The sequence below is a fragment of the Macrobrachium rosenbergii genome, chromosome 48 (assembly GCF_040412425.1).
Source record: "Macrobrachium rosenbergii isolate ZJJX-2024 chromosome 48, ASM4041242v1, whole genome shotgun sequence".
Taxonomy (NCBI): Eukaryota; Metazoa; Arthropoda; class Malacostraca; order Decapoda; family Palaemonidae; genus Macrobrachium; species Macrobrachium rosenbergii.
In genome coordinates this window covers 70,622,720-70,650,219 of record NC_089788.1, presented here as the reverse complement: position 1 = coordinate 70,650,219, position 27,500 = coordinate 70,622,720, and the positions used below count along the sequence as shown (strand labels likewise).

At 35.1% G+C, this 27,500-nt stretch overlaps 2 protein-coding genes across 4 annotated transcripts in view; one reads left to right on the top strand and one right to left on the bottom strand.

The window, feature by feature from the left end:
- LOC136831519 (uncharacterized) overlaps positions 1-5,671 on the bottom strand; it is a 185,572-nt gene extending 179,901 nt beyond the window's left edge. Inside the window, exon 1 of the mRNA XM_067092085.1 lies at positions 5,110-5,671. The gene's annotated coding sequence lies outside the window, so the exon portion shown is untranslated. The remainder of the gene's footprint in view (positions 1-5,109) is intronic.
- Positions 2,244-27,500, top strand: part of LOC136831516 (hemocyte protein-glutamine gamma-glutamyltransferase-like) — an 87,441-nt gene continuing 62,184 nt past the window's right edge. Inside the window, exons 1-2 of one of the 3 annotated variants that reach the window (XM_067092067.1) lie at positions 2,244-2,448; positions 8,538-8,651. In XM_067092067.1, coding sequence (XP_066948168.1) covers positions 8,632-8,651 — 20 coding nt within the window. In that variant the 5' untranslated portion in view covers positions 2,244-2,448; positions 8,538-8,631. Of the gene's footprint in view, positions 2,449-8,537; positions 8,652-23,204; positions 23,401-27,500 lie in introns of those variants that run through there. The other 2 variants (XM_067092069.1, XM_067092071.1) reach the window with 2 other exon arrangements.

Sequence of the window (27,500 nt, the reverse complement as noted above, 5' to 3'; positions counted from 1 at the left end):
GTCGTCACTGCTTTATGAATTTTCACTGTGCATTTGCAAGTGCGGTGGAATGGAATGGAATGGAATAAAGAGTTTAAGCCTAAAGCCAAGCGCTGGGACCTATGACGTCATTCAGCGCTGGAAAAGAAATCGAGAGTGAGTAGGTCTGAAAGGTGTAACAGGAGGAAAACCTCACAGTTGCACCAAGAAACAACTGTCAGAGAGGGTGAACAGCAAGAAGGAAGAAAGCAAATATGAACGGAGGTACAATAAAATGAACGATAGAGGATGCAGCTAGGGGCCGACGGTACGCTGCAAAGACCCTTAAGTAGGCCTACAGTGCACCACGTGAGGTGTACTGAACGGCACTACCTCCCGAAAGTGTGACGGAGACGTAAAACATAATAAAATAGCAAAGAACAGACAAGACTTTAAACCACAGGCGCCAAGGCCCATTTAGAAAGTAGGAAAATGGCAGCCAGTGCGCGTGCGCAACGCACTGACCTAAATAATGCGCTCGGTGATTATTTCTAGTGGACGCGACACCTAAAACTTTTTCATTGCGATTATTTTTTTACAAAATGAAAACAATGAACCACTAATAAATTCAAGGACTATATTGTAACCATGCTATTAACTTTGATAACTTCTGTCCGCCCATAATATTAGATGACGATGCTAGATTTTTGTTTAGTAGTAAAGATTTACTGTGCAATGAATTCTCGTCCATTTAATCAGCAAACAATGCATATCATCTTTCGTATAATATCAAAGGCAAGGCTGCTTACATTGTGAGCTGACCTTACACTTAGAACAAAGAAAGGAAAATTATAAGTGAAACACAATGAGAGAGAAACGACGAACACTTCAGTGTCAAACTTACGACAGAAATAAACTAAGATATCTAGCGATTTATTTTTCCTAGAACAAATGTGTCATTTCCGGAGATTTTACCGAATACTCTAATGAACGGGTTGACGAAGGTAACCCCAAAATAACTTTCACCATTACGTAGTTTTTTTTTTTTTTTAGGGTTTCTCCAAGTGAATGAGTTTATTATTATTATTATTATTATTTATACATGCTGCTTACAAAGAAGATCATTCGATAGGCTGAGAAACTGCAATACAAACTCAACGGCATCCAGGCGGCCATTCTGTTTAGTGAAGTTATTATTATTATTATTATTATTATTATTATTATTATTATTATTATTATTATTATTATTATTATTATTATTATTATTATTAAGCAAATCCTCTTATTATTGAGGAGCCTCTGGTTAGTAATATTATTATTATCATTATAAAAAAAAATCATTTATCAAAGAAAAACCGATATAGAAATAATCACTGCTGGTTCATATATACATTTTCTTATTCTAGCAAAGGATTTTTTCGAGTTTACAATCAGTGGTCTTGCAAGACTGCGTGAAAGGGAAAAACGATAGTAATAATGAAGGCTCAGTTTAAAATAATAATAATAATAATAATAATAATAATAATAATAATAATAATAATAATATCACGGTTTTTTCGTAAACTGTAGGTTTAGAGTATGAATTTACGTAGAGTTACTTGTTAATTAAATTTTACAAATATCCACCAAATTCAATGGTTAAACCCCGTGTCGGCCTAGTCCCCACAGATTTACATGTCAAATGAAGCAGCCATTTAATAACAACATTTATTCCGAAATGTATATACTAAAAAATTTTAGTAAATTCTATATAATCTTGACATCAGCCTATAATCACAAAGGATCTTAGGTAACTTTTACCCTATTACACCTGTGATTCCTAATCCAGTTCTTGAAACCAAGTTTTCCTTTAATACTTTGACTTTCCGCGCGCACGGTGTGTGTGTGTGTGTGTGTGTGTGTGTGTGTGTGTGTGTGTGTGTGTGTGTGTGTGTGTGTGTGTGTGTCCTGAAAGCACGGCACCTTTATGAAGAAAGTTAAAGACAGTTTCTGATACTTAAAGATACTTCCGCACCAATATCCTTGATCAACAAAACATCTCGAAAGAATATTCTCCTTGAAAATTTTAAAAAATATATTTGACAAAAAAAAAATGTTTTTTACCCGAGTCAACAACGGATCGCTAGCAAGCTTCCAACGTCCAGAAATGGACACAATTCCAACAAAATCCCGCAACAACCTTTAATATGCGTCTTAACGATATGCAAACATTACCGAAGTTTACCAAAATGTAGACCACACTAATGATTATCCATGGAGTTGGAGGGTATAGCCTACCATGGTCCAGACATAACAGGTCGGCCAGCGCGTTGCCTTTCAAAAGTCACACAAACCGTGGTCCTTTTCATGGCTACTAGCCTATACCCACCAAATTCAGATTATTTAGCTTCAGTTGTCTCTGTGGCGTACAGTGGTATTCTGAAATAGTTTTGTGTACTGTATAACCTTCAGCAATGCCAGATAAGTGTTCAGTGTATGGCTGCTTTCTTGGTAAGTAAAAAACCAAGTGTTCTGACATATTTCACATTTTCAAGAAATAAAAGAGATAACTCCAGCAACACGTAAAAAATGCGCCGAAGTTTCTTCGGAGCAATCGAGTTTTCTGTACATCGTACAATCAAGGCCACCGAAAACAGATCTATCTTTCGGTGGTCTCGGTATGATGCTGTGTGAGCCGCGGCCCACAAAACTTTAACTAAGGCCCGGTGGTAGCCTGGCCTATATCGTTGCCAGATGCACGGTTATGGCTAACTAACCTTCAATAAAATTTTTAAAAATGCTGAGGCTAGAGGGCTGCAATTTGGTATATTTGATGATTGGACGGTGGATGATCACCGTACCAATTTGCTGCCCTCGAGCCTCAGTAGTTTTTAGGATCTGAGGGCGGACAGAAAAGTACGGACGGGCAGACAAAGCCGGCACAATAGTTTTCTTTTCAGAAAACTACAAACGATGGGAGCAGTGAATGCTTGTCTAGCGAATTAGTTTCTCAGAAGACTCCACATAATAAATGTGAACTGGCTCTGGAAATCTGTGTGAAAAGTCTTATGGAACAATTGTACATTTTCAATGAACTTCGGCTTTTATTATTCATACACACATCTTTTTAGACAACTACAGTTAGTGAGAAAGTAACAGGGAGGCTGAAGTGAATATTCACTCACTCAATTAGGTTACTTTAGTTGATATATACGTGTATATACAGTATATATATATATATATATATATATATATATATATATATATATATATATATATATATATATATATATATATATATATATATATATATATATAGAGAGAGAGAGAGAGAGAGAGAGAGAGAGAGAGAGAGAGAGAGAGAGAGAGAGAGAGAGAGAGAGAGAGAGAGAGAGGATGCATGAATGAAAGTGAAAACACTTGGTACGATTATCTGACTTATTTTCCTGTGATATATATATATATATATATATATATATATATATATATATATATATATATATATATATAAATAAAGCAACTAGTTGCTAGTTTATATTTCATTATTCTAAAGAAAGGCATTTCCTTTATTATATATATATATATATATATATATATATATATATATATATTTATATATATAAATAAAGCAACTGGTTGCTAGTTTATATTTCATTATTCTAAAGAAAGGCATTTCGCTTTATTTCAAGATCTCCATTAACCATCCCCGCCCCCAGCCTTTTTATTTTATATCCAGTATGTGTCAAGTTAACTCATTTGGTCTTCAAATGAGTTTGAAAAAATAATTCTGGTTGCTGTCGATAGTGAAGGATTATTCTAAAGGCTTTAAAATGATTTGGGGACATTTAGTTAAAAACTTTTTTAGGATAAATTGATACTGAGAGATTCCTAGAGGAAAGATATACATGACACCACTCTAATGCTCAGTTGGACCATTTAGCCTATTTACTGCTAGAACGTATACTAGTGTATTATCTTTTTCCTTTTATGCAAATAAAAGTATTCACGCTTCACACACTACCGGCTTTGTAGTTTAAAATACTCTACACAATCACGTATTACTTTAGTTAATGGAGATTTTTTATTCGCATACTCATTTTCCTAAATCCGAATTCTACCTCTACCTGCCCCAAAGGCAGCTTAGCTTGGACGTGAATCCTTTAGGAGAACTGGTAAGGTAATTCAAATTTTGTGCCACGTTTAAGAAAAAAAAAAGCAATGTCTGGCAATGATTATTTTAGCAATTTTTTTTAGGTCTGTAGTGCTTTCAAATACTAAATAAACTGATTGAGAACGTTTGATTTGGCAGGGCCATTTCCCACCCTTGCCCTGCCCAAAACGACAAAGTTTAGAAATAGTTTCATTCGTTTTCCTCAAACACGGCTTTCCAGGTATTCATTTGGTATGTTTCATACTGCTTAGGTGCTTTCCAGTTTAATAAGATTACCAAATCCCATTTCTAGACTCTCACGAGAATCGCCCGAACTTGGTAGAAAGTGCAAATTAAAGGTAGTTACAGCTGAAGAAACCAGACAAGCTAGGCTAAGGGGAAATAGATCTGACAGAACGGATGTGACGTCACAGGCAGAGAGCTTTCGCCAATAACTTATGCTTCCACTATATCACAGAAACCCCATAAAGTGTTTACATAAAGAACTAGATAATGATACCTAAGTTGTGTTTGTAGGAGTAAATTCACCATCGACCTGCACTAGGCCTATAAAGTTACCAATGTTTACTTTTGGCCGTTTTCCTGGTCTCGCGTCGATAGATCTAGCTATGCTGAACCAGGTTGTACAAATGAAGAACAACAACACCACATAACGTACAAACAATCATTTAAACTAATCCTGAAATTTTCCAACGTCTAAAAATGACTGGTGTGATATCCCACACATCCCGTTACGCTGCGTAGCCTACTTACATGAATCTGAAGCCTGGACACGTCATACCAGCTAACAACCATCTTACAAAGTTACTCGACACTTTACTGCCCCTAGCCTTCGCATCTTTACGAAACTAATGTTATAAAGTAACTGGAAGTTTTGTAAACGATATTTTTGGGTATTAAACATAAACTTTCGAGAGCCTAACCGTTCCTCTCATCTTTTCCTGAACGTTTCCAAGAAGATATTGGTTCGCAATCCTGTGAACCTTTTCATGCGTACTTACCTCATCGAGGTGTCGTTGGTCTCTTTTCCCCTTTTCAAATGTCGCTGGTCGTGGGAATCACGGCTGATTTGCAGTGACAGAAGTAAATGTGTAAGCGGTAGGCTACCGTGATCATTTTGACGTTACAAAGGTAGGCCTGTAGCCTAGGCCTACCTTGAGCACTCACTAAATTGATTATTTTGGCGGGTTGTGTTAAAACCCTTCGTGACCTGACAGTCACTCGGTGTTCCAGTTGCGACATCGTTAAAAAAAACTGTGAATGATTTCCTGACAGTTTAAACAACGAACTGCGCACTGGGCACTTATCTGTGACACTCGTTTTCACAGTAACGATGGATCGTGAACTGGGCGGATTGCGGAACCGATGAGGTCTGAATTGTACACACTTGACACGAAATAAAAATCATCAACAATGATTCAGCCAGGAGGAGTAATCCGTACTGCTGGGAAGTTTCCTAAAAAGTTTTTCACGCTAGAAAATGAAAATGGACCCGGTGTTGAGAGAAAGAATAAACGTCAGGAAACGACTCTGAGACCCCAAGAGGCTCTTCGGCGGGGGTGGGGGGAGAGCTGTTGACAAATGGCGGGAGATAAGCGCCCACCGGTAAACAAGATTGAAATTATCACTTCACCAAGATCCAGAGGATGTTTTTACCGAGACCTAGCACTTGGCATCATTAAGAAGTAAAACCGGGAAAGTACTTAACTGTTTTCGAGCTGAGAACAGCATAATTATCCCGAATCACTGACCAAACCAAACACCCGCCATGGTGGAAGTTGACTGGGAACTACTTTAAACAAGTAAAAATTGCGCCGAACGCGATCGAGTTTTCTGTACAGCTGCTACAGCGTGTAATCAAGGACAGATGGTGGCCTATCTTGTATCATTGCCAGAAGCACTATTATGGCTAACTTTCAACCTTAAATAAAATAAAATCTACTGAGGCTAGAGGGCTGCAATTTAGTATGATTGGAAGGTGGATGATCAACAAACCACTTTGCAGCCCTCTAGCCTCTGTAGTTTTTAAGATCTGAGGGCGGACAGAAAAAGTGCGGACAAACAGACAAAACCAAAACAATAGTTTTTTTCAGAAAGCTAAAAATGGAGGTAAGAATGGTAGCTTCCTTTTAGATAGCTAGTAGCAGCAAATGTAACAGAACAAAGAGCAGATATCCATCAATTATCCATGAATGAATGATTTTGAGTTATCTGGCATCATGACAGCTGGGTCATTGATAGTGGATAACAGTTGCTATGGTATATAAAGAATTTTTACTTTTAGGACTGTTTAAGCTTACATCAAAATAATGAGCCATGTTAACAATGTGATTATGATATGAAACGGGACTCAGTCATGGAAGACATGAATTAATTTGAAATGATTAGCTACATTACAAACGAGTAACCACAATTCTCGGATCTTCGTTGGGGTTAAGATGTAGACCTATGAAGTTTTAGTGTTTATAATACGAGCATTTACGTTCTCTGTAAGTTCACATGTACTGTAGTTTACTTACAGGCATTATGTACAAATGTAAAACTTGTGGTTGCTGCCGAATGAGGAAAATTCTCATGTAATTATTTGTGATGTCATTGAAGTGATATAGAATTATTAACAGCAACAGAATTGAAACCCTGGGTTGCTAATAAACCAAATACTGCGAGGGGAACAGTCATGGGTCTATGTATAAGGTAGGGTGCATTGTTTGCTTCTACTTTCTAAACGTTTGTGATCATGTAACGTCCTCAATTGGATACTTCATTGGTTTATCGTGGTGTTAACTAATATAAAAACTTTCTGAGTTCATAGTTACACCCTATCTGTAAATTTTTTTATTTTAATAATTCCCATTTGGCCAACGAACAGAGAAAATAACTGTGCAATTATTATACGTTATGCTGCATTGTCCTAGACCAAAACGTTTAGCGTATGCATCTGAAAAATTGTATACGAACTCAAATTTGATGCTGAACATATAGGCCTTATAACCTGTTATTTATATGAACTCAAATTTGATGCTGAACATATAGGCCTATAACATGTTATTTGTAGCAAATATCGAATTTATCAACTCAGAGATTCGCTTTTTAAGTGATGTGGTGTAAAACAAAACTTATGACGTAGTCAGGATATTTTGAAAGGAACGAAAACGGTAACGTTCTTACACATACCGCATACGGCAGTGCTCTCTATAATTATAGGGTACCATCAACATTCCGTAGTTTTTATCTCATAAGCTAACTTTTAATGACTAGCAAATATGATTCAGTTTGAACTAGGTAGCTATTTGAGTTTATACGGTTGACGTTAAACTGAAAATATAGCTCAAATATACTAGGGAGAACAGAAAAATGCCTTCTTGTAAGAATATATTTCTTCAGGACCTATAAACCTTCCACGAGGGAAATGTCTTTCATATTAAATTTGAAACTTGGTTCTTATAAAAGAATAATGTCTTTGCTCCTTACCAAATATGTATTTGATACCAGTGAAATTTCATGATTTCCTTCATATAGCGGCTTACATAATTTTCTTACATCTGATTTATTACAGCTCACCAATAATATGCATATCTTCAATCATCTGAATGCCTAATTTAGATAATCTGCCCTTGAGCATAGTATATATTACATCAGCTTCGTCATAACCTCATTTGCTCACACGCAAAGACATTGTAAGCCACAGTTACGTCAATGAAACGGGCAAAGCTGTACAAAACATACTTGGCCGTTGTAAGGAAAGGTGTCATTGTAGGCCGACTGCTTTGCAAACTTACTTCTTAAATAGAGTCTGTGTATAAAAAAAAAAAAAATCAGGATTCTGGGAATGCTTGGTGTACAGCGTTCAAACTTACTTCTTAAACTGAGTCTGTGTATAAAAAAAAATCAGGGTTCTGGGAATGTTTGGTGTACAGCGTTCAAACTTACTTCTTAAACTGAGTCTGTGTATAAAAAAAATCAGGATTCGGGGACTGCTTGGTGTACAGCGTTCAAACTTACTTCTTAAACTGAGTGTGTATATAAAAAAAAAATCAGGATTCTGGGAATGCCTGGTGTACAGCGTTCAAACTTACTGCTTAAACTGAATCTGTGTATATAAAAAAATTCAGGATTCTGGGAATGTTTGGTGTACAGCGTTCAAATCGACTGATTTACGTGTTCACGACAGTATTGTTGGGGCTGGTTAGTATTGGGAGGAGGTGCTAGACGCCACCGGCGCTTAACCTCTGGAATCTCCATAGGCTTAAAGCTAGGCATCCTCATGCTATAGATACTTGTGAAAACCGGAAGGTTAGCAGCATAAGAATCCACCAACCAAGGAGAGAAATTACGTACATATTATTAATATTATTATTATATTCTAGCTTAAGCTTGTTGTCCGCACTGCATTCACCTAAAGGCGGTGTTATCTTTTATCACACTACAGGTGGAGAGAGAGACTTCAGATAACAGGAGAGGGTGTTTGAATTTCCATAACAATAGAGCTCGAACAGTCGAGGGAAGAACGCTCAACCGCCAAGATGTTCCGGTCAAAAGAAAAGTAAGTGTTCAATGATATGGAAATATCATAATTATTCAATTTATTATCTTATAGGCCTATAGACTAATTTTTTTTAAGCAAACAGTTTCATTGGTGCAATTTACAGGGGATATATATATGTATATATATGTATATATATATATATATATATATATATATATATATATATATATATATATATATGTGTGTGTGTGTGTGTGTGTGTGTGTGTGTGTGTGTGTACGCAAAAACTTTTACTTATGCTGCAAAAGTATAAGATTACTTCCGCGGATTTTGCAGTAATCAAGATGACACTTTTTTGGGATCGAAAAACCAATGCGAAAAAGTCAGTTTTACATGCTTTGAAAAAAATTAGCTACAACGGATGAACAGTTAACATTATAATGATTATTAATTTAAATATGTTTTATTTTTAGTGAAGATGCATTATTTGTAACTAAATAATTGAAATCTCACGAGAAAATTTTAGCATTAGAAGGCCCAAGAGAGAGAGAGAGAGAGAGAGAGAGAGAGAGAGAGAGAGAGAGAGAGCATGAGTCAAAAAGAGTAGCTGCTATGGGTTTAACTCTCGTAAACTTAAGCTGCTGTCAAGGTTGTCTCTTATCGCCACTGCTTAGTGAACTCAGCATCCTGGCAACTCTCTCTCTCTCTCTCTCTCTCTCTCTCTCTCTCTCTCTCTCTCTCTCTCTCTCTCTGTATTCCTTTAATTAGAAAAACAGCTGTTCATGCTTATTTCCTCTCTCTCTCTTGTATTCCTTTAGTTAGAAAAGAAAAAGCTGTTCAAGTAAATTTCAATGTATAAGTTTTTCGTCTCGTATGGCTTTTTTGACGCAATGGATTTCCATTTTTCGTTCTCAAATATATCGCAACTATTTAAGGGACATTGATATTCCTCCACTTTCTTCCTCTTCCAAGAACCTCGATGGTCATTCCTCACCAGTTGCATGTTATAGTGGTTTCCTGTGCAACAAAAAAAGAAGAAGAAACCTCTTTGATCTCATGCAACAAGTTGCATGAGATGTGTTCAGTCTTTCGTATATTTAATCTGCTACGCAAAATTATCCTATGATTTTTTTTTCGTCGCCTTGTCTTAGACAAGCATATAATAGTGTGCTTTTAAAATGATATTCATGTTTTTAGTTGTTTATTGCCGTCTTTATACGAGTATATAGAATATGCCCAAGCATGCAAGCAACGTTTGAATGTGAGCTGCCAAGTAGTGCCTTTTGCTTAGATTTGAGTTGCCAAGTAGCTAGTTCAGTATCTGTTCGCACATTTTTTTTAAAGTAACGGGTAATGACAATGGTTATTGTTTTTTCCTGTTATCTTCACTGTGGTACGAGGTACCTCTTTCCTTTATTTATTATTTTGTTTGGTTTTCATGCAGATCTGTTAGAAGATAGGGACCTAAATACGTTCTAATTATGTTCAAACACGTTGATATTTCAGCGTAACCGTCATCAAGACATTACGATGACTGGAAAAGTTTTCGATACGAACGTTATTATAAGATACATTCTGATACCTCCATCATTGTCTTTTTTTTATTCTTGGGAATATAGAATAATTATCACTGGGAATTGTGAGTTTTATATTTGTATTTAGCGTTTAGTTTTGAATGATAAAATAGAGCTTTTAATGCTTTGTTGATTTCGCATTTTATATACTTATTTGCCTTTCGTCTGTGACTTGAAATTCATCAAAATTTCCTAACCCATTCGCAGTCTTCGTGAAGAGTTTCTTGTTCCCCATTTTCAGGTATGGCTCTTTCTCACGCTGCTTTCTCATAAAAGGAGTATTTATTCTTTCTTGTTATTCATTAGTTCCGTTTATTTCCAAAGTGTACTGTGAAAGGAGATGCGTTGCTTTAAACATAATAAAAAGAAGAAAACTCTAACCTTGCGGAGAAGTAGGATGGTCACACGTGTAGGCTACAACCACGCAAGTGTCACAAACCCCGTCATAAAATTCCTCGTTAGGCTTTGTATCTTTATCAAAGGTGTTTTCTTACTGTTTGACGTAACATTTACAAATACTTCGAGAGACGCTTATCTACTTACAATGCAATAAAGGTATTTAGTGGGTCTGCTGATATCCTGGAAGGTAGGACCATGGTCTAGATGTAGAACCTGAGCGGTTTTTGTAAGGGAAATTTGCGGGTGAACACTTTGTGCAGAAAACTTTCAAAACATTAGCTGCCTCATGAGCATGTACAAAGTGCTCTTCTGTAGTGCGTTGAACCCCATAAACACACTACACCACTCACCTCCATCTTGCTCTTGCTTGTAGGATGTTGAGGCCCATCCTTTCCAATACCTATTTCTGGGCCTTGCTCCTCTACTACCTTATAACACTTACGAATCGTATATACTCTTTTCCTCGAGCGGTTATCTTCCATTCTTCCTACATGACCAAACCATTTCAAGATAATCTGATCAGTCCTGTCGCCTACTCTACCCATTTTACTGCTCCCACATATTTCCACTTTTCTCGCCATTTCAGTTCTTCTTATGGCTGGAAATGATGTAAAAAAAAAAAGTTTGGAATTTTTGCGAATTGGTGCGAACTTGCTTGGAATTGGGGCAAGATTGCTTGGAATTGGGGACGAGATTGCTTGAAATTTGGGACGAGATTGCTTGGAACCGGGGTGAGATTGCTTGAAATTGGGGACGAGATTGCTTGGGACTGGGGTGACATTGCTTGGAAGTGGGGAGAGGTTGCTTGGAATTGGGGGGAGATTGCTTGGAACTGAGGGTGAGATTGCTTGAAATTGGAGACGAGACTGCTAGAATTGGGTGAGATTGCTTAGAACTGGGGCGAAATTGCCTGGAATTGGGACGAGATTGCCTGAAATGGGGAGAATTTGCTTGAAATTGGGGATGAAATTTCTTGGAATTGGGAAGAGATGCTTGGAACTGGAGGTCAAATTGCTTGTACTTTGGGCTAGGTTGTTTAGAATTGGAACGAGGTTGCTTGAAATTGGAGGCGAGATTACTTGGAACTGGGGTGAGATTGCTTGGAATTGGGGACGAGATTGCTTGAAATTGGGGACGAGATTGTTTGAAATTGAGAACGAGATTGCTTGAAATTGGGGAGAGATTGCTTAAAATTGGGGACGAGATTGCATGAAATTTGGGACGAGATTGCTTGTAAGTGGAGTGAGATTGCTTGGGATTGGGGACGAGATTGCTTGAAATTGGGGACGAGATTGCTTGGAGGTGGAGTGAGATTGCTTGGAATAGGGGACGAGATTGCTTGAAATGGAGGGAAGGCTGCTTGGAATTGGGGACGAGATTGCTTGGAAGTGGAGTGAGATTGCTTGGAATTAAGGACGAGATTGCTTGGAAGTGGAGTGAGATTGCTTGGAATTGGGGACGAGATTGCTTGAAATTTGGGACGAGATTGCTTGGAGGTGGAGTGAGATTGCTTGGAATTGGGGACGAGATTGCTTGGAAGTGGAGTAAGATTGTTTGGAATTGGGGACGAGATTGCTTGCAATTGGCGACGAGATTGCTTGAAATTGAAGACAAAATTGCTTGAAAATGAAGGAAGACTGCTTGGAATTAAGGACAAGATTACTAGGAATTGGAGACGAGATTGCTTGAAATTACGACGAGATTACTTGGAACTGGTGCGAAATTGCTTGAAGCTGGAGACGAGGTTGCTTGTCCCACACCCTCCTTCACTCTCACTCCAAACGTCACTCAACAGGTCAACAGAGAAACAGCAGCTTCCTTTCAGGAAACGCTCGAAAGATCCTCCACTTCCCCTTTTGGTTACATCACAGACTCCTCTTCTGTGAGGATAAAGTTTCTCCCGAGGATTAAGGGCGAGGCTCGAGGGCCTGCGGATCGAATTTCTACTTTGTATGGAGGACTACTTACGTAAGGATCGAGAGTGAATTCTTTGCGTTTATCTGGTTGAAGTAGAGTCTCTCTCTCTCTCTCTCTCTCTCTCTCTCTCTCTCTCTCTCTCTCTCTCTCTCTCTCTCTCTCTCTCTAGGATGCACTCAGAATTCTCATTGACCTTACTTAAGCTACCTGTTGCATGTCTTCGTTTTTATCTGGTTTTTACATTCCTTATTGGCCTTTAGCTATGTGCCGTTATGGAATGTTGGCTTCAACATGCCGACTGTTTGTATACACACACAGACACATACATATGTATGTATATGTGTGTGTGTGTTTATACTCTACACAGACACTCAAACACACACAAATATATACAGAATATATATATATATATATATATATATATATATATATATATATATATATATATATATATATATATATATATATATATATATAATATATATATATATATCTGTGTTTGTGTATAACTGAAAAATAAATTAATATGTGTACATACAAGAATAATAATTATCCGTGAATTTTTTAAGGACTTCAGTTAGTTCTTTGCACACTTTCTTCAAATTGTTGTTTTCAGTACAGTTTTATACCAACCGTTCTCATCATCATCATCAGTTTTCTAATTCAAGTCTTCACGGTCCTTCCACGTTCATAACAGAGAGAGAGAGTGAGAAAGGGAGAGAGAGAGAGAGAGAGAGAGAGAGAGAGAGAGAGAGAAATTCTCCCTCATTTATGAGTAGCAGAATTAATTGTTATCATTATTAGACCACTTACCGGTGATGGGCGTTCCCTCTAGTCACTGTCATTATCGTCAATGACATGCAAATCTAACTTCATGAAGGCTTTGCAAACCCAGTAACCTGATGTATCATAAGAGTATACATAAACATACAGTTTATACGTGAGAGTCAGAGACATACAGGAGCCACGGAATGATGGAGTCTCTAAATTACTTGTGATCAAGAGAAAAAAGGTTTAGGTGTCCATTCTGAGCGTCAGTAGCGGGAGTACAGTATACTATACTTTCTTTCTCTTATGGCCCAGGTTAAATATGGACCTCCGAGTGCCTGTTCCTTCTGCTTGGATATAAGAAAATAAACGGAGATACACACACACATATATAAAGTATATATATATATATATATATATATATATATATATATATATATATATATATATATATATATATATATTTGCATATATATACATACATATATATAGATTAGATATATATACTTACATGTATATACATACATATCATATATATATATCATATATATAAACAACTTTATTTCATCATTTGGGTCTAAGGCTTCGTACTGACAAACTTGACTAAAAGTCTGTAGAAATCAAGAAGTCAGGAGGGCATTGTGGCTAACACTAATACATATATATCTGTTATAGGAAGTGAATAGTTCTATATATACTGTACATACAGTATATATGTGTGTGCGTGTGTGTGTGTGCATGTATCTATCTATGTATGTGTATAATGTGTATATATATATATATATATATATATATATATATATATATATATATATATATATATATATATATATATATATATGTAATAAATGTCTGGATTATTTTAAACAACATGATTGTTTCAAAACCATTCTCTCTCTCTCTCTCTCTCTCTCTCTCTCTCTCTCTCTCTCTCTCTCTCTCTCTCTCTCTCAGCAAGCATGTGTAATGAGTAAGACCCCACCTAGGGTTTATTTACAGAGCTTCCTTGACCGGAGTTCCTCGCTTTCTATTTTACAATTACACAGTAACGGGCCTGAACTCGTTGATAAAGCGAAATTTTAATATTGACAATATAATTCTTTTAGATAATGCTTCATGCGAAATTTTAATAATGACACTCTAATTCTTTGAGCTAATGCTTCACACGAACGTTCATTTAACATTTCTCTTTATTATTTTGAGGGAATGTTGGTTTTGCTTTGAATTCGTCTTTGAAATTTTGCAAGCAGTGAGTTGGCGTAGGCTGTGACGTCTTCCGTCTGCACCCGTCCTTGGTATCGCTTTCCGCCACGGAATTTCTCTGTCTTGGTTTGCGTGACAATACCTCATGCTTATCCTCAAGATTAATAATAATAATAATAATAATAATGACATTATTATTATTATTATTATTATTATTAATAAAAATCTCATAATAGCATGAATCACCAAAATGATGAAGAAATCCACAATGATGTGAGTGTAAATGTATTGTAAGAAATATGAATATATTAATATATATATATATATATATATATATATATATATATATATATATATATATAATTATATATATATATATACATACATATATATATATATATATATATATATATATATATATATATATATATATATATATATATATATATATATATACACAAAAACAGAGCTTTCGAGAACTTGCTCGACTCTCCTTGAAAAGGAGAATCGAGATGGTTCTCAAGAGCTCTCTTTTTGTATATTCATTTCTAAAATATATATTTACATTTACGCCATTGTGGATTTCTTCACCATTATTATTATTATTATTATTATTATTATTATTATTATTATTATTATTATTATTATTATTATTATACAAAGAACAATCTATTTTTGTGCAACACAGAAAACGAAAAAACCCTTCCCGCGTAGCTTATTTTTACGAGATCTTCAGGGCTTAGGAATTCTTCTTTTCAAAGAGTCGCAAAACAAAGGATGAATGTAGTGGTATAAAATGGAAGACTGCATTATCTGCAAAAATACGAAGCTGAGAAAAATGGTAGTTACTGCAGTTTTCCCTTGTCTTACTACTGATTTTGCAGATGCTGCAGTTTTCCATTTTAGGGCAGTACAGTGGTATATAATTTTAGGAAATTTGCTGAAGAATTCATATAAGTCATTTCTAAGAAATACGAATGAGCAATCGTTCATACATGAAGTCTTGTGTGTAGATTTCGGCTTTGGGAAAAGCAGAAATGGAGGCTTTTTATTCGTATATTTTAGTCGTATAAGTATCTAGAGGTACATGCTGCAAAGCGTGACAGTTGTGAACGTGGAATACACGCCAAAAATGGTTTTCAGTGCATGACTCAGCAAAGTTAACGTTGGCTCTTTTTTTAGCGTGCATTTTCCTACAGTCGCATGATGGAATGTATGTGCGGTGACATATATGTGCATTCACGCTTTTTTTCTTTAGGGCCCCGAGTGCTTTTTTAGTTTTCCGTGAAAGAAAGCTATTTGTCTGCTCGTCCGGCCTCAGATCTTAAAAATTACTGAGGATAGAGGGGGCTGCAAATTGGTATGTTGATCATCTACCCTCCAATCACCAAACATACCAAATTGCAGCCCTGTGGCTTCAGTAGTTTTTATTTTATTTAAGGTTAAAGTTAGCCATGATCGTGCTTCTGGCACCGCTATAGGTGCCAACAACACAGGCTACCACCGGGCCATGGCTGAAAGTTTCATGGGCCGCGGCTGAGAGTTTCATGGACCATGACTGAGAGTTTCATACAGCATTATACGCTGTACAGAAAACTCTATTGCACCGAAGAAACTTCGGCGCATTTTTTACTTATTATTATTATTTTTTTTTCTTTTTGAAGATAGTTGAGCCAAATTCCTCAGCCCACTCGGAATAAAGAGAGCATTTCACATGACCCATCTTTGACCAAAGAACGAGAGAACGAAGTCGATTGCATCCCTCAGTGCTTGCAATATCAACACGTCAACGAACCTCTTGAAAGCATTGCATAACAAGGAATAACACTGTTGCAAGGGATGAAGGAAGGGTTAGAAGGACTTTCCTTTCAAGTTAATGCTCAAAGCTCCCAATAGATAGCATTGCAATAGAACTATTTTCTTAATCTCAAGCACCCCGTAGGTGGGAAGCGCCGTCAGGGCACCTCTCGCAGTGCACTGTAGGTGTTATTTAAGGTTCTGTGCAGCGTTCCATCGACCCCTAGCTGCAACCCCTTTCATTCCTTTTACTCTCTCTCCGTTCATATTCCCTTTGTTCCATCTTACTTTCCATCCTCTCCTAGCTCTTCGTTGGGTGAGTCGGTAGAGCTGTGGACTGGCACTCGCTGGGCCGGAGTTCGATTCCCCGGCCAGCTGATGAAGAGTTAGAGGAATTTATTTATTCCCCGGCCGGCTGATGAAGAGTTAGAGGAATTTATTTCTGGTGATAGAAATTCATTTCTCGCTATAATGTGGTTCGGATTCCACAATGAGCTGTAGGTCCCCTTGCTAAGTAACCAATTGGTTCTTAACCACGTAAAATAAGTCTAATCCTTCTGGCCAGCCCTAGGAGAGCTGTTAATCAGCTCAGTGGTCTGGTAAAACTAAGGTATACACACACCCACCCTCTCCTAACAATTGGTTCATGGAGCAACTGCGAAATTTTCCTCCTGCTGCACCTTTCAAGCCTTTTCACTCAATTTCCCGTTCAGCTCTGAATGATTTCACGTGTCCCAGTGTTTGGCCTTTGGCCCAAATCTTATATTCCATTCCATTCTTATCTCAAGCAGCAATAATCTAGACAGAACGACTGTAAACAAGTCACTCTAACCTCTGCTTCTCTGGATATCTTGCTTCAATAAGAGCTGAATTAAAGCTCTCTCTGTCAGACCTTCTGCCCAAATGCTTGCACTTATCTCATTCCACTGAAGTCTCTCGTTCTCATGTTTTTGTGCTTATCTTTCCACTATTTTTATTTCAGAATTTTTAGGATTGTTCTTTGTTTACAATCTCGTGCATTTATCTGACTTTTTCGAGCAAAACGTCGTTGCATTACTTTTGCCCTTGTCATGTTCATAAATCATTACTTTCGCCATTTATTGTATTCGTAGATCATTACTTTTACCATTTATTGTATTTATAAATCGTTACTTTTACCCTTTATTGTATTTATAAATCATTACTTTTACCATTTGTTGTATTCATAAATCATTACTTTTACCCTTTATCGTATTCATAAATCATTACTTTTACCATTTATTGTATGCATAAATCATTACTTTTACCATTTATTATATTCATAAATCATTACTTTTACCATTTATTGTATTCATAAATCATTATTTTACCCTTTATCATGTTCATAAATCATTACTTTTACCATTTATTGTATTCATAAATCATTGCTTTTACCCTTTATGGTATTAATAAATCATTACTTTTACTTTTTATCATATTCATAAATCATTATTTTCACCATTTATTGTATTCATAAATCATTACATTTACCCTTTATCATATTCATAAATCATTACTTTTACCCTTTATTGTATTCATAAATCATTACTTTTACCTTTTATTGTATCATAAATCATTACTTTCACCGTTTATTTTATTCATAAATCATTACTTTTACCATTTTTTTATTCATAAGTCGTTACTTTTACCATTTATTATATTCATAAGTCGTTACTTTTACCATTTATTGTATTCATAAGTCATCACTTTTACCCTTATCATATTCATAAATCATTACTTTTAACACATTTATTGTATTCATAAATCATTACTTTTACCCTAATCATATTCATAAATCATTACTTTTTCCATTTATTGTATTCATAAATCATTACTTTTACCATTTATTATATTCATAAATCATTATTTTACCCTTATCATATTCATAAATCATTACTTTTACCATTTATTGTATTCATAAGTCATTACTTTTACCCTAATCATATTCATAAATCATTACTTTTTCCATTTATTGTATTCATAAATCATTACTTTTACCATTTATTGTATTCATAAATCATTACTTTTTCCATTTATTGTATTCATAAATCATTACTTTTTCCATTTATTCTATTCATAAATCATTACTTTTTCCATTTATTGTATTCATAAATCATTACTTTTTCCATTTATTGTATTCATAAATCATTACTTTTTCCATTTATTGTATTCATAAATCATTACTTTTACCATTTATTGTATTCATAAATCATTACTTTTACCCTTATCATAGACAAACCTCTTCCTATATATTATTGGACATATTTAGCAACTTAGATATTGTAATCATCTTACCTGTCTAGTGGTAGGGGGGAGGGGGGAGGGGGAAGGCGGCCTAACTCAATGCCAATTTCAAGCCCTCATGAATTATGAAATGAGCCGTTCAAGACAGAAACATTATGAACAGACTCATTAAAAACAGCGACCCCGACTAGGGATGAAGCTGTAGAGCAGAAGAAGATATTTCAGTCATTTCTGTACAACAGATTTCCCCGACAGCTCTTTCGACCAAGGTCAAGGATTGTTGTTAAATATGACCTCTCAGTTTCTGCAGAATTATGTCCATTATTTAATCAACAATTTTATATTTTGATGCCGAAAGCCGTTTCAAGGCTGATTCACATTATAACATCACGTCACCGGCGCATCACGTCAACGTCAAAGTACGTGAGAATTTCTTACATGTAATCAAATGGATTTGTTCATACCAACACGTCACGTCACCATCAAGCACACGGCATCCAACGTCACATCACGACACGTCTTCTTGGATCGAATATTTTGACGTGACGTGACGTGACGGTGCTTATTATGCAAGTTTCTTACCGCTCAATCTATGAGTCGCTGAGGTTGGACACGAACTGGACGGGATTGTGATGGATTGTGTGAATACAAGGCACGGCTGATGGGACGGTGACGTGACGTGTCGGTGACGTGATGGTATAATGTGAATCAGTCTTTAGGTTTATCGATCCAGTTTCAGCATGAAACACGCGTGAAGCAGTTAGAGATATTTGAATATGTTACTGTACGTACATATGTAAATTCACATCACCGTGATTCATAGCTACAAACGTCCTTTAATATCCAATTCGCTCTACCTCGGAAATAATATATTTTCATATATGTTACCGAAGGGGAATTTTTTAGTTGATAATAAGTTCGTCGTCCCGTGGGCTCGAACCAGCGAAGGACAAGAACTCAGGACTACAGTGGACGCATTTAACCCACGCGGCCAGCAAGTGAGGTATGTATATATATATATATATATATATATATATATATATATATATATATATATTGTGTGGGTGTATATATAATCAGTAAATATATGCACACATATATATACATATATATAATTATATATATATATATACATACATACATACATACATATAAAAACAATTATGTATATATATGTATGTATGTATGTATGTATGTATGTATGTATATACTGATTACTTAACACACACGCAACTTGCGTGACAATAAGCGACACTAAAGACACCGCTACTTGAAAATGGAGTAACGATTGATTGTGTCTATAGTACCGCTATTGGCTGACGTCATCTTTCGTTTATGTGCACATTCGTAACCGATTCGAAGTTACGAATCTTACCAGATAATTGCATAATCAATCGTACAATCTCTTTGGCCATTCTTAGTAAGTTTCTTTTTCTTTAGAATTCTTTTAGTGAGTCAACTTGCGAGTTGCGGAATTCATTGTGTCCGACAAAGGATATAATGAATTTCGTTCAGAAAGTGGTTTATGGACTTTCACGAATATTTGACCAACGTTGGGCCTCGCAATTGGTGGGAACCTGTCATATTTTGGGGTGGAATGGGATGCCATTTTTCGACTTTTCGGGGTCAAAGGTGAAATCAGAATTGGCAATAGCTTTTGAACTATGTAAAATTGCATATTTGTCATGCATACTCTGCAAATGAAGTAGATGCGTAGAGTGAGGTCAGGGTCATATCTAGAGGTCAAAGGTTAATTTAAAATTAACCATGGCATATAATCTTTTAAAATATACACGACAGAATTCATTTGGTATGTATACTCCATTTATTTAGCTGGCGTCCAGAATGAGGACAAGGTCATATCTAGAGGTTAGAGGTCAAACAGAAATTAAACTCTGGCTGTAACTTTTGAGTTATATTCGGTAGAGTGGGACAAGGTCAATGTCAAGGTCAGTGTCATGCTTGGGGTTAAAGGTCAGACAGGAATTTAAATGCACAACTTTTGGGCCATAATACATAGAAGCTTCATAGTTTCATGCATATCTACGCAAATTTCACTTACAAAGCCGGTGTGCAGGGTGTGGTTCATGTCACACTTGTAGGGGTGATTGCTCAGCCTTGGCGGAGGATTGCAGGCTCTGTCTCCAAATCAGTTATTACCTGTTCAGTCTGAAATGAATATGTATAAACAATTGTATGCCTATGAATAGACACTCTAAAATTCACTTATTTATGCACATATGAATACAGAGTATTAGTGCGTATCCGCACATGTATACATAACTACTCTAATTAGTTCGTGTTATTCAACCTTGTTTGTTGTTCTTTCCTTCAAGCAAAGACGTAGGTCTCATAGCTCTTGCGTTAAGTACGTCGTCACCTTATTGGCCAATAGTAAGACCCAGCACGGGTGATTACACGAGGAATTCTTTCTCCTATTTTTGCCTCTTCTTATTCTACTTATTGCGTTTTTTTCTTGCGCTGCCATAACACAACGGCGCCAAATGTCTGCGAGATTCTCTCAGTGATGGGAGAGTGTTCATTCTTTTCCTAGATGATAAACATGTGTTCATTATTTTCCTAGGTGATAAACGCGTGTTCATTATTTTCCGAGGTGATAAACATGTGTTCACTATTTTCTTGGATAATAAACAGGGGTTGAGGCGGGGGCCACAGGGCAGAATTTAGAAAGAAAAATCTGGGGTACTTAATCATTCTTCGTATAAAAACACACACAAATATATATATATATATATATATATATATATATATATATATATATATATATATATATATATATATATATTTATGTACATATATACTGTATATATATATTTATATATAAGCACATATATATGTATATATATATATATATACATATTTATACATATATATACATATATACAGTATACATATACTCGCACTTATAATCGAATGCGTAACGAGCGCAAAACGTTTTCATGGCATTTCGTGGAGACGGACGAACTCGCTAGACATATAACAGAGTTCTTAGTATTATTGTATATTCGTCAACGACTGAAGGGATTGAACGCCTTGGGTACCACATCATCAATGCGTTTAGTATTAACGGCGTCCAAATGTCAATTCGTTCCTACGTTTGATTTTCCGACTTTCTTCGCAGCGGGACGTTGATAGGGGATTTGAGTATATATGCAATCACACACACTATATATATATATATATATATATATATATATATATATATATATATATATATATATATATATATATATATATATATATATATACACACATATATTTATATAATGCACACACACATATATATATATATATACATTAACTTTATCACATACACAATTGTTCTGTGCATTAGTAGAATTACTGAAAGGACCTCATTCAAAATGGATGGTACGGATACTTGATAATGTGGACTGTTTGTCCAAGAAAGCTTGTAACTTTTTCTGAATAAAAAACTCCATTAGATACCATCCAGTTTCAATGAGGTCCTTTTAGTAATATATATACATAAATACAGACGTATATATATACATATAATACATATGTACATATACATAAATACACACACATGTATATATATACATATAATACATACACATACACAGGTTTTGATTATAATAACTTTTATTATTTTCATTGACTCGCCTCTAGTACACCTTTCATCATCAAAGCATCTGGCAAAGATTGGAGGAAGGTGCCACTTGCCCGTCAGATTATCCTTGTTAATCTTGTAAGAACAAGACAAGAAATACTTTATATATATAAATTATATATCTATATATATATATATATATATATATATATATATATATATATATATATATATATATATATAGCCTGTGTGTGTGTATATATATATATATATATATATATATATATATATATATATATATATATTCATATACAATTGCATATTTACACACACATATATATGTATATATATGACACATTTACAGATTTACATATATATACATATATATGTATATATAGCGACAAATAACACTTATTAATTCAGTGTAACTTAGGGTTAACTAGGCCCAAGGAGAATTATAATTTATAAGAGCATCTGCAAGTAATCCCCTTCAAGTTTAAGGGTAGTTCTCAGGCCAGTACGTTTGTGTTAATTTTCCAAGCATCCCGCAGGAATGAAGAAGCCTATAAATTAGTTGCCTATGGGCCTTGGGAAAGTTGCCCATCTGTCAGTTAAGGGGTGTGTCTTCCTATAAAGGGTTCCACAACTCTTTAATAGTGCTACTTTGCCCTGAATTACTCAACATCATCGGTACTTCCTATGAAATGTCTGGGTTGATATCTCTGCTGTCATTGCAGCTGGCGTCATATTAGACTAACCTGAGGTATATTGTTATATGTAGGCTGTACATGTGTGTGTGTATATATATATATATATATATATATATATATATATATATACAGTATATGTGTGTGTGTAAGTGTGCACGCGCGCGCTATCGTGTGTGTAACCTTGGAAGTCCCACTTTAATTTGAAATTTCATAAATTTCCTTTGCGCAGATGAATTTCCTAGAACATACACAGACCAAGCCCCTTTCCAACGTGACTATCTTTAGAGAGAGAGAGAGAGAGAGAGAGAGAGAGAGAGAGAGAGAGAGGGAGAGAGAGAGAGAGAGAGAAGAGGTGGGGGGGTGGAAACAGATACAATATATTAATGTCAGCACATGCAGCGCGCGAGAGCGCGAGTGAAGCTTGTTCCCGGTCCCTCTTATAAATACAAGGATATACGGTAGAGTTGGCTCAGTCGGCGCCTCGCACCGGTGAAAGAAGTGAGTGTTATGTGCCATCGCTTTGTCTCTCATCACTTAGAATTTCATATCTGACTAACTTGGGGGATTTTGCGGCATGTTTCAAGGTACTTGGTGTGATTAGGCCCATCCTGGTAGAAGGTTCGGAGCCATAGAGCTTTCGGCAGTTTTTCCACGTTGAATAAGAAACTTTTAAATTTTCGGCGGCGGCTGTTAGTACCAGGACGCTGCTGTTGGACATTAAGCGAGTGGCGTGGGTTCGGAACTCTTCTTCTGTTATTCAGCCGGCATTAAACACCGAACTTCTAACCCTTTCGAAGGCTTAGGGGCACTTGCTTCGGTCTCCTCTTGCCATGGGGAAACGAACGTTTGTCCGACTGCTACGAACCACGTAGAATTTAACCGGTTTTCATCGCCGACAGTGAACGATCAATTCTGCATCATTCGGGAGCAACTGTATCTGAGATACATCACTTACTCGCTTAGGTTACTGAACTCGATGTTTGGATTGCCGTGTTTCCCTCGTTTCTTTGCTCTAGAGCGACCCATTTATTTTTTATTTAATGTGATGTTTGCACGAAGATTCCCTCTTTCACTGAATAATGTCTCAGAATGAGAGAGCTAGGCCAATGCAGGTAGAAATGTGGAATATCGTTTGTCCCTTTTATGTTTTCATTTGGATATCTGAGTGGGCGTGTTGCAACGTTCATGCCGGAGTGAGTGCGTAGCGTACGTTTATTAATATTATATAAACATGCGTTTTGGGATAACGTGTTAAGTCACGATGTTAACTTCTTTGTTTCTTTTCTAAATTGTGTAACACAATTAGCATTCCGAAACTAGGCGTCATTGTCCATTTTGTGAAATTCGTACGAAGGCGAACGACATGTATACTTTAACGAATTGCATATTATCTTTTAGTGAAGAGTGGAAAAAATAACCCAATTGTAAGAAGTCCCAGTCAGTGTTCTTAAGTATCCATTTTTCCATGACAGGAATTATTTTGGAAATAACTAATTTTCTAAAAAGTAGAAGCATTTTGTTTGTGATATTTCTTGGATCATTGCTTTGAGAATTTATTTAGTTATTAGAAATGAAATCTGGGAGATATAAAATTTCCTCGTATATATATATACAGTATATATGTATATATATATCATATATATATATACTGTATATATATATATATATATATATATATATATATATATATATATATATATATATATGTTTGTGTGTACAAAATTATTTTGGAAAATAGTACTTAATTGTATTCGATTTTTTATGAAAAGGAAGACATTTCTGCTAATGAAGAATTTATTTGTAAATAGATTATTAATTATTTTATAGCCGAGGTCATTTTATACACACACACATATATTATATATATATATATATATATATATATATATATATATATATATATTATATATTATATATATATATATATATTTAGAGTGTGTGTGTGCTAATAGAATCATGGTGGGTATCTCGAGAAAAAAAAATATACGCCTAATTTCCAACCCATCGAGATTGCCAAGAAATACACACACACACACACACACACACACACACACACACTCACTCTCACTGTACACACAACCGCTGTCTGTATCTACCGGAGCGTGGTCGGTTCCCAAACAGCGTGTTAGCGCAACCACCAACACTACTTCAGAAAGAGCGGAGTCTACTACGTCTATTGATTTTTGAAAGCATAGGATGCGGATGTAGGATGCTTTCTTAGAGTTTGCTTAGTCCTGCGTATATTAACATCGAAAGTTGGCGGGAGTTGTTTGCATCATTGTAGGGTTGCGTAAAGGTCATTTGTGGTGCTGTTTATTTTGGTTTTTATTATTATTATTATTATTATTATTATTATTATTATTATTATTATTATTGGACATACGGAAACATGAACGCATTTATAACTTGTTAAGCAAATTTCCTAAAAATTGTAGAATACCTTTATATAAAATATAGAGTTACAGTAATTAAAAAAAAAACATATCTTGCCGGGCAGGCTTTCAAAATAGTAGATAGCTCATTCGTTATAGACAGAGAGCGAGAGAGAGAGACAGAGAGCGAGTGGACTTTCTTCAACAGCCTAAGAAGATCCAGCCTCGCTTTTCATCGTCCTCTCTTTCTCCTTCTTCGTCTTCCTCTTCAACTGGAAGAAGTTAAAGGTCAGGAGACGTAGGAACACGCGAACTTCATTCAGGGAAAAGCGTCATTCAGAGACTGGCAGAGTAGCTCTCGGTAGGAGTTGAATGGGATCGTTGGGGGTGCATGTTGATATTATTATTATTATTATTATTATTATTATTATTATTATTATCGTTGTTTGTTTTAATTCTGTTTTTTTACGTGTTTTGTGAATTTTGCTTCCTGCGTTGTTGTTATTATTATTATTATTATTATTATTATTATTATTATTATTATTATTATTACATTTTCGCCAGCGATAATGATGTTATAGGTGAATCGAATTTATTATAATTATATATATTATTATTATTATTAATACTCTAGATATAACTTGCTGATATCAAATCATTGCCGGCATTACGCAAATAATAATAATAATAATAATAATAATTATTATTATTATTATTATTATTATTATTATTACACTTTCGCCAATTCTAATGATATCTTAGCTGATACAAACAGTAAATAGGAGAAGCATCACTAATAGATATTATTATTATTATTATTATTATTATTATTATTATTATTATTATTATTATTATTATTACTTCACTAGATCTTCGCCGGTACTAATGATATATTACCTGATAAGAATTAATACATAAATACAGTGAATATGAGAAGAAGTAATGATAAAGATTATTATTATTGTTCTTATTATATTATCATCGCATCCAAACGTACCGCAGAAGTCAGAGGATGAAGAGTACTATGGGTTCATCCAGTTGGATGACTCGACGAAGGAAACGCGAACTCAAGAATGGAACAGTGCCATAGGATAACGATGCACGATAGTTATTGCATAAGGTTACGATAATTTATTGCGTAATGTTATGCTAATTTACTGAATAAAAGTACAATAGTTTTTGAATAAAGCTACTATATTTTATTGAGCAAAGCTATGATAATTTATTGTATAAAGTTACGGTAAGTTACTGCATAAAGCTACGATAATTTATTGCATTGAGCTACGATAATTTATTGTATTAAGCTGCGTTAAGTTATTGCCTAAAGTTACGATAATTTGTTGCGTCATGTTATGATATTTTTATTTTTATAAAGATCTGATAATTTATTGAGGAAAGCTACCATAATTCATTGACTACAACTACGATAATTTATTGTATAAACTACGATAATTTATTGCATAAAGCTACGGTAATCCTTTTAATAAAGCTACGATGATTTTTTTAATAAAGCTACGATAATTCATTGCGTAAAACTACGATAATTTGTTGAATGAAGCTACGGTGATTTTTTGAATAAAGCTACTATAATTTATCGAATCAAGCGACGATAATTTACTGTATAAAGCTACGATGATATTAAATAAAGTTACGATAAATTATTGCATAAAGCTACGATAATTTATTGCATAATGGTACAATATTATATTGAATAAACCTACGGTAATTTGTTGAATGAAGCTACGATGTTTTTTGAACAACCCTACGGTAATTAATTGAATGAAGCTACGATGATTTATTAAATAAAGCTACCATAAATTACTGCTTAAAGTTACGACAGTCGCAAACAGATTTATAGCAATCCTATAAATTTATTTTTAAAAAGGAAGTTCGAATTATAAGAATGTAACCAATTTTTTTAAACCTCTTTAAATATAGCGGGAGATTTTAGCCTTTATCATTCTCAAAAGTACAAAACCTCTTGACAAAGTTGGAACTGTGTCACTTGGGGACACTTTGTGGGCGAGTAAATAAAAAAAAAAAAAGTTTTACAGAAAAATGAGAAGAAAAACTTTTTTTTTTTAAGATGTGGACTCAGAAACGGATACGAAGGAACGTTTACCTCTGTCCTAAAAACGTTGTTATTTGTATTATAATTTGTACTAGGTGAAAACGTTAGTTTTTATAATTAAAACACTCGCCGGATGTTCATTGTGAAAGAAGTGATAGCAGTAAATAAACCCTGTTATATAATGGTACTTTTTTTTAAGCATTTTACTATGTTAATATTTTTATTTTAATGTTCCTATCGC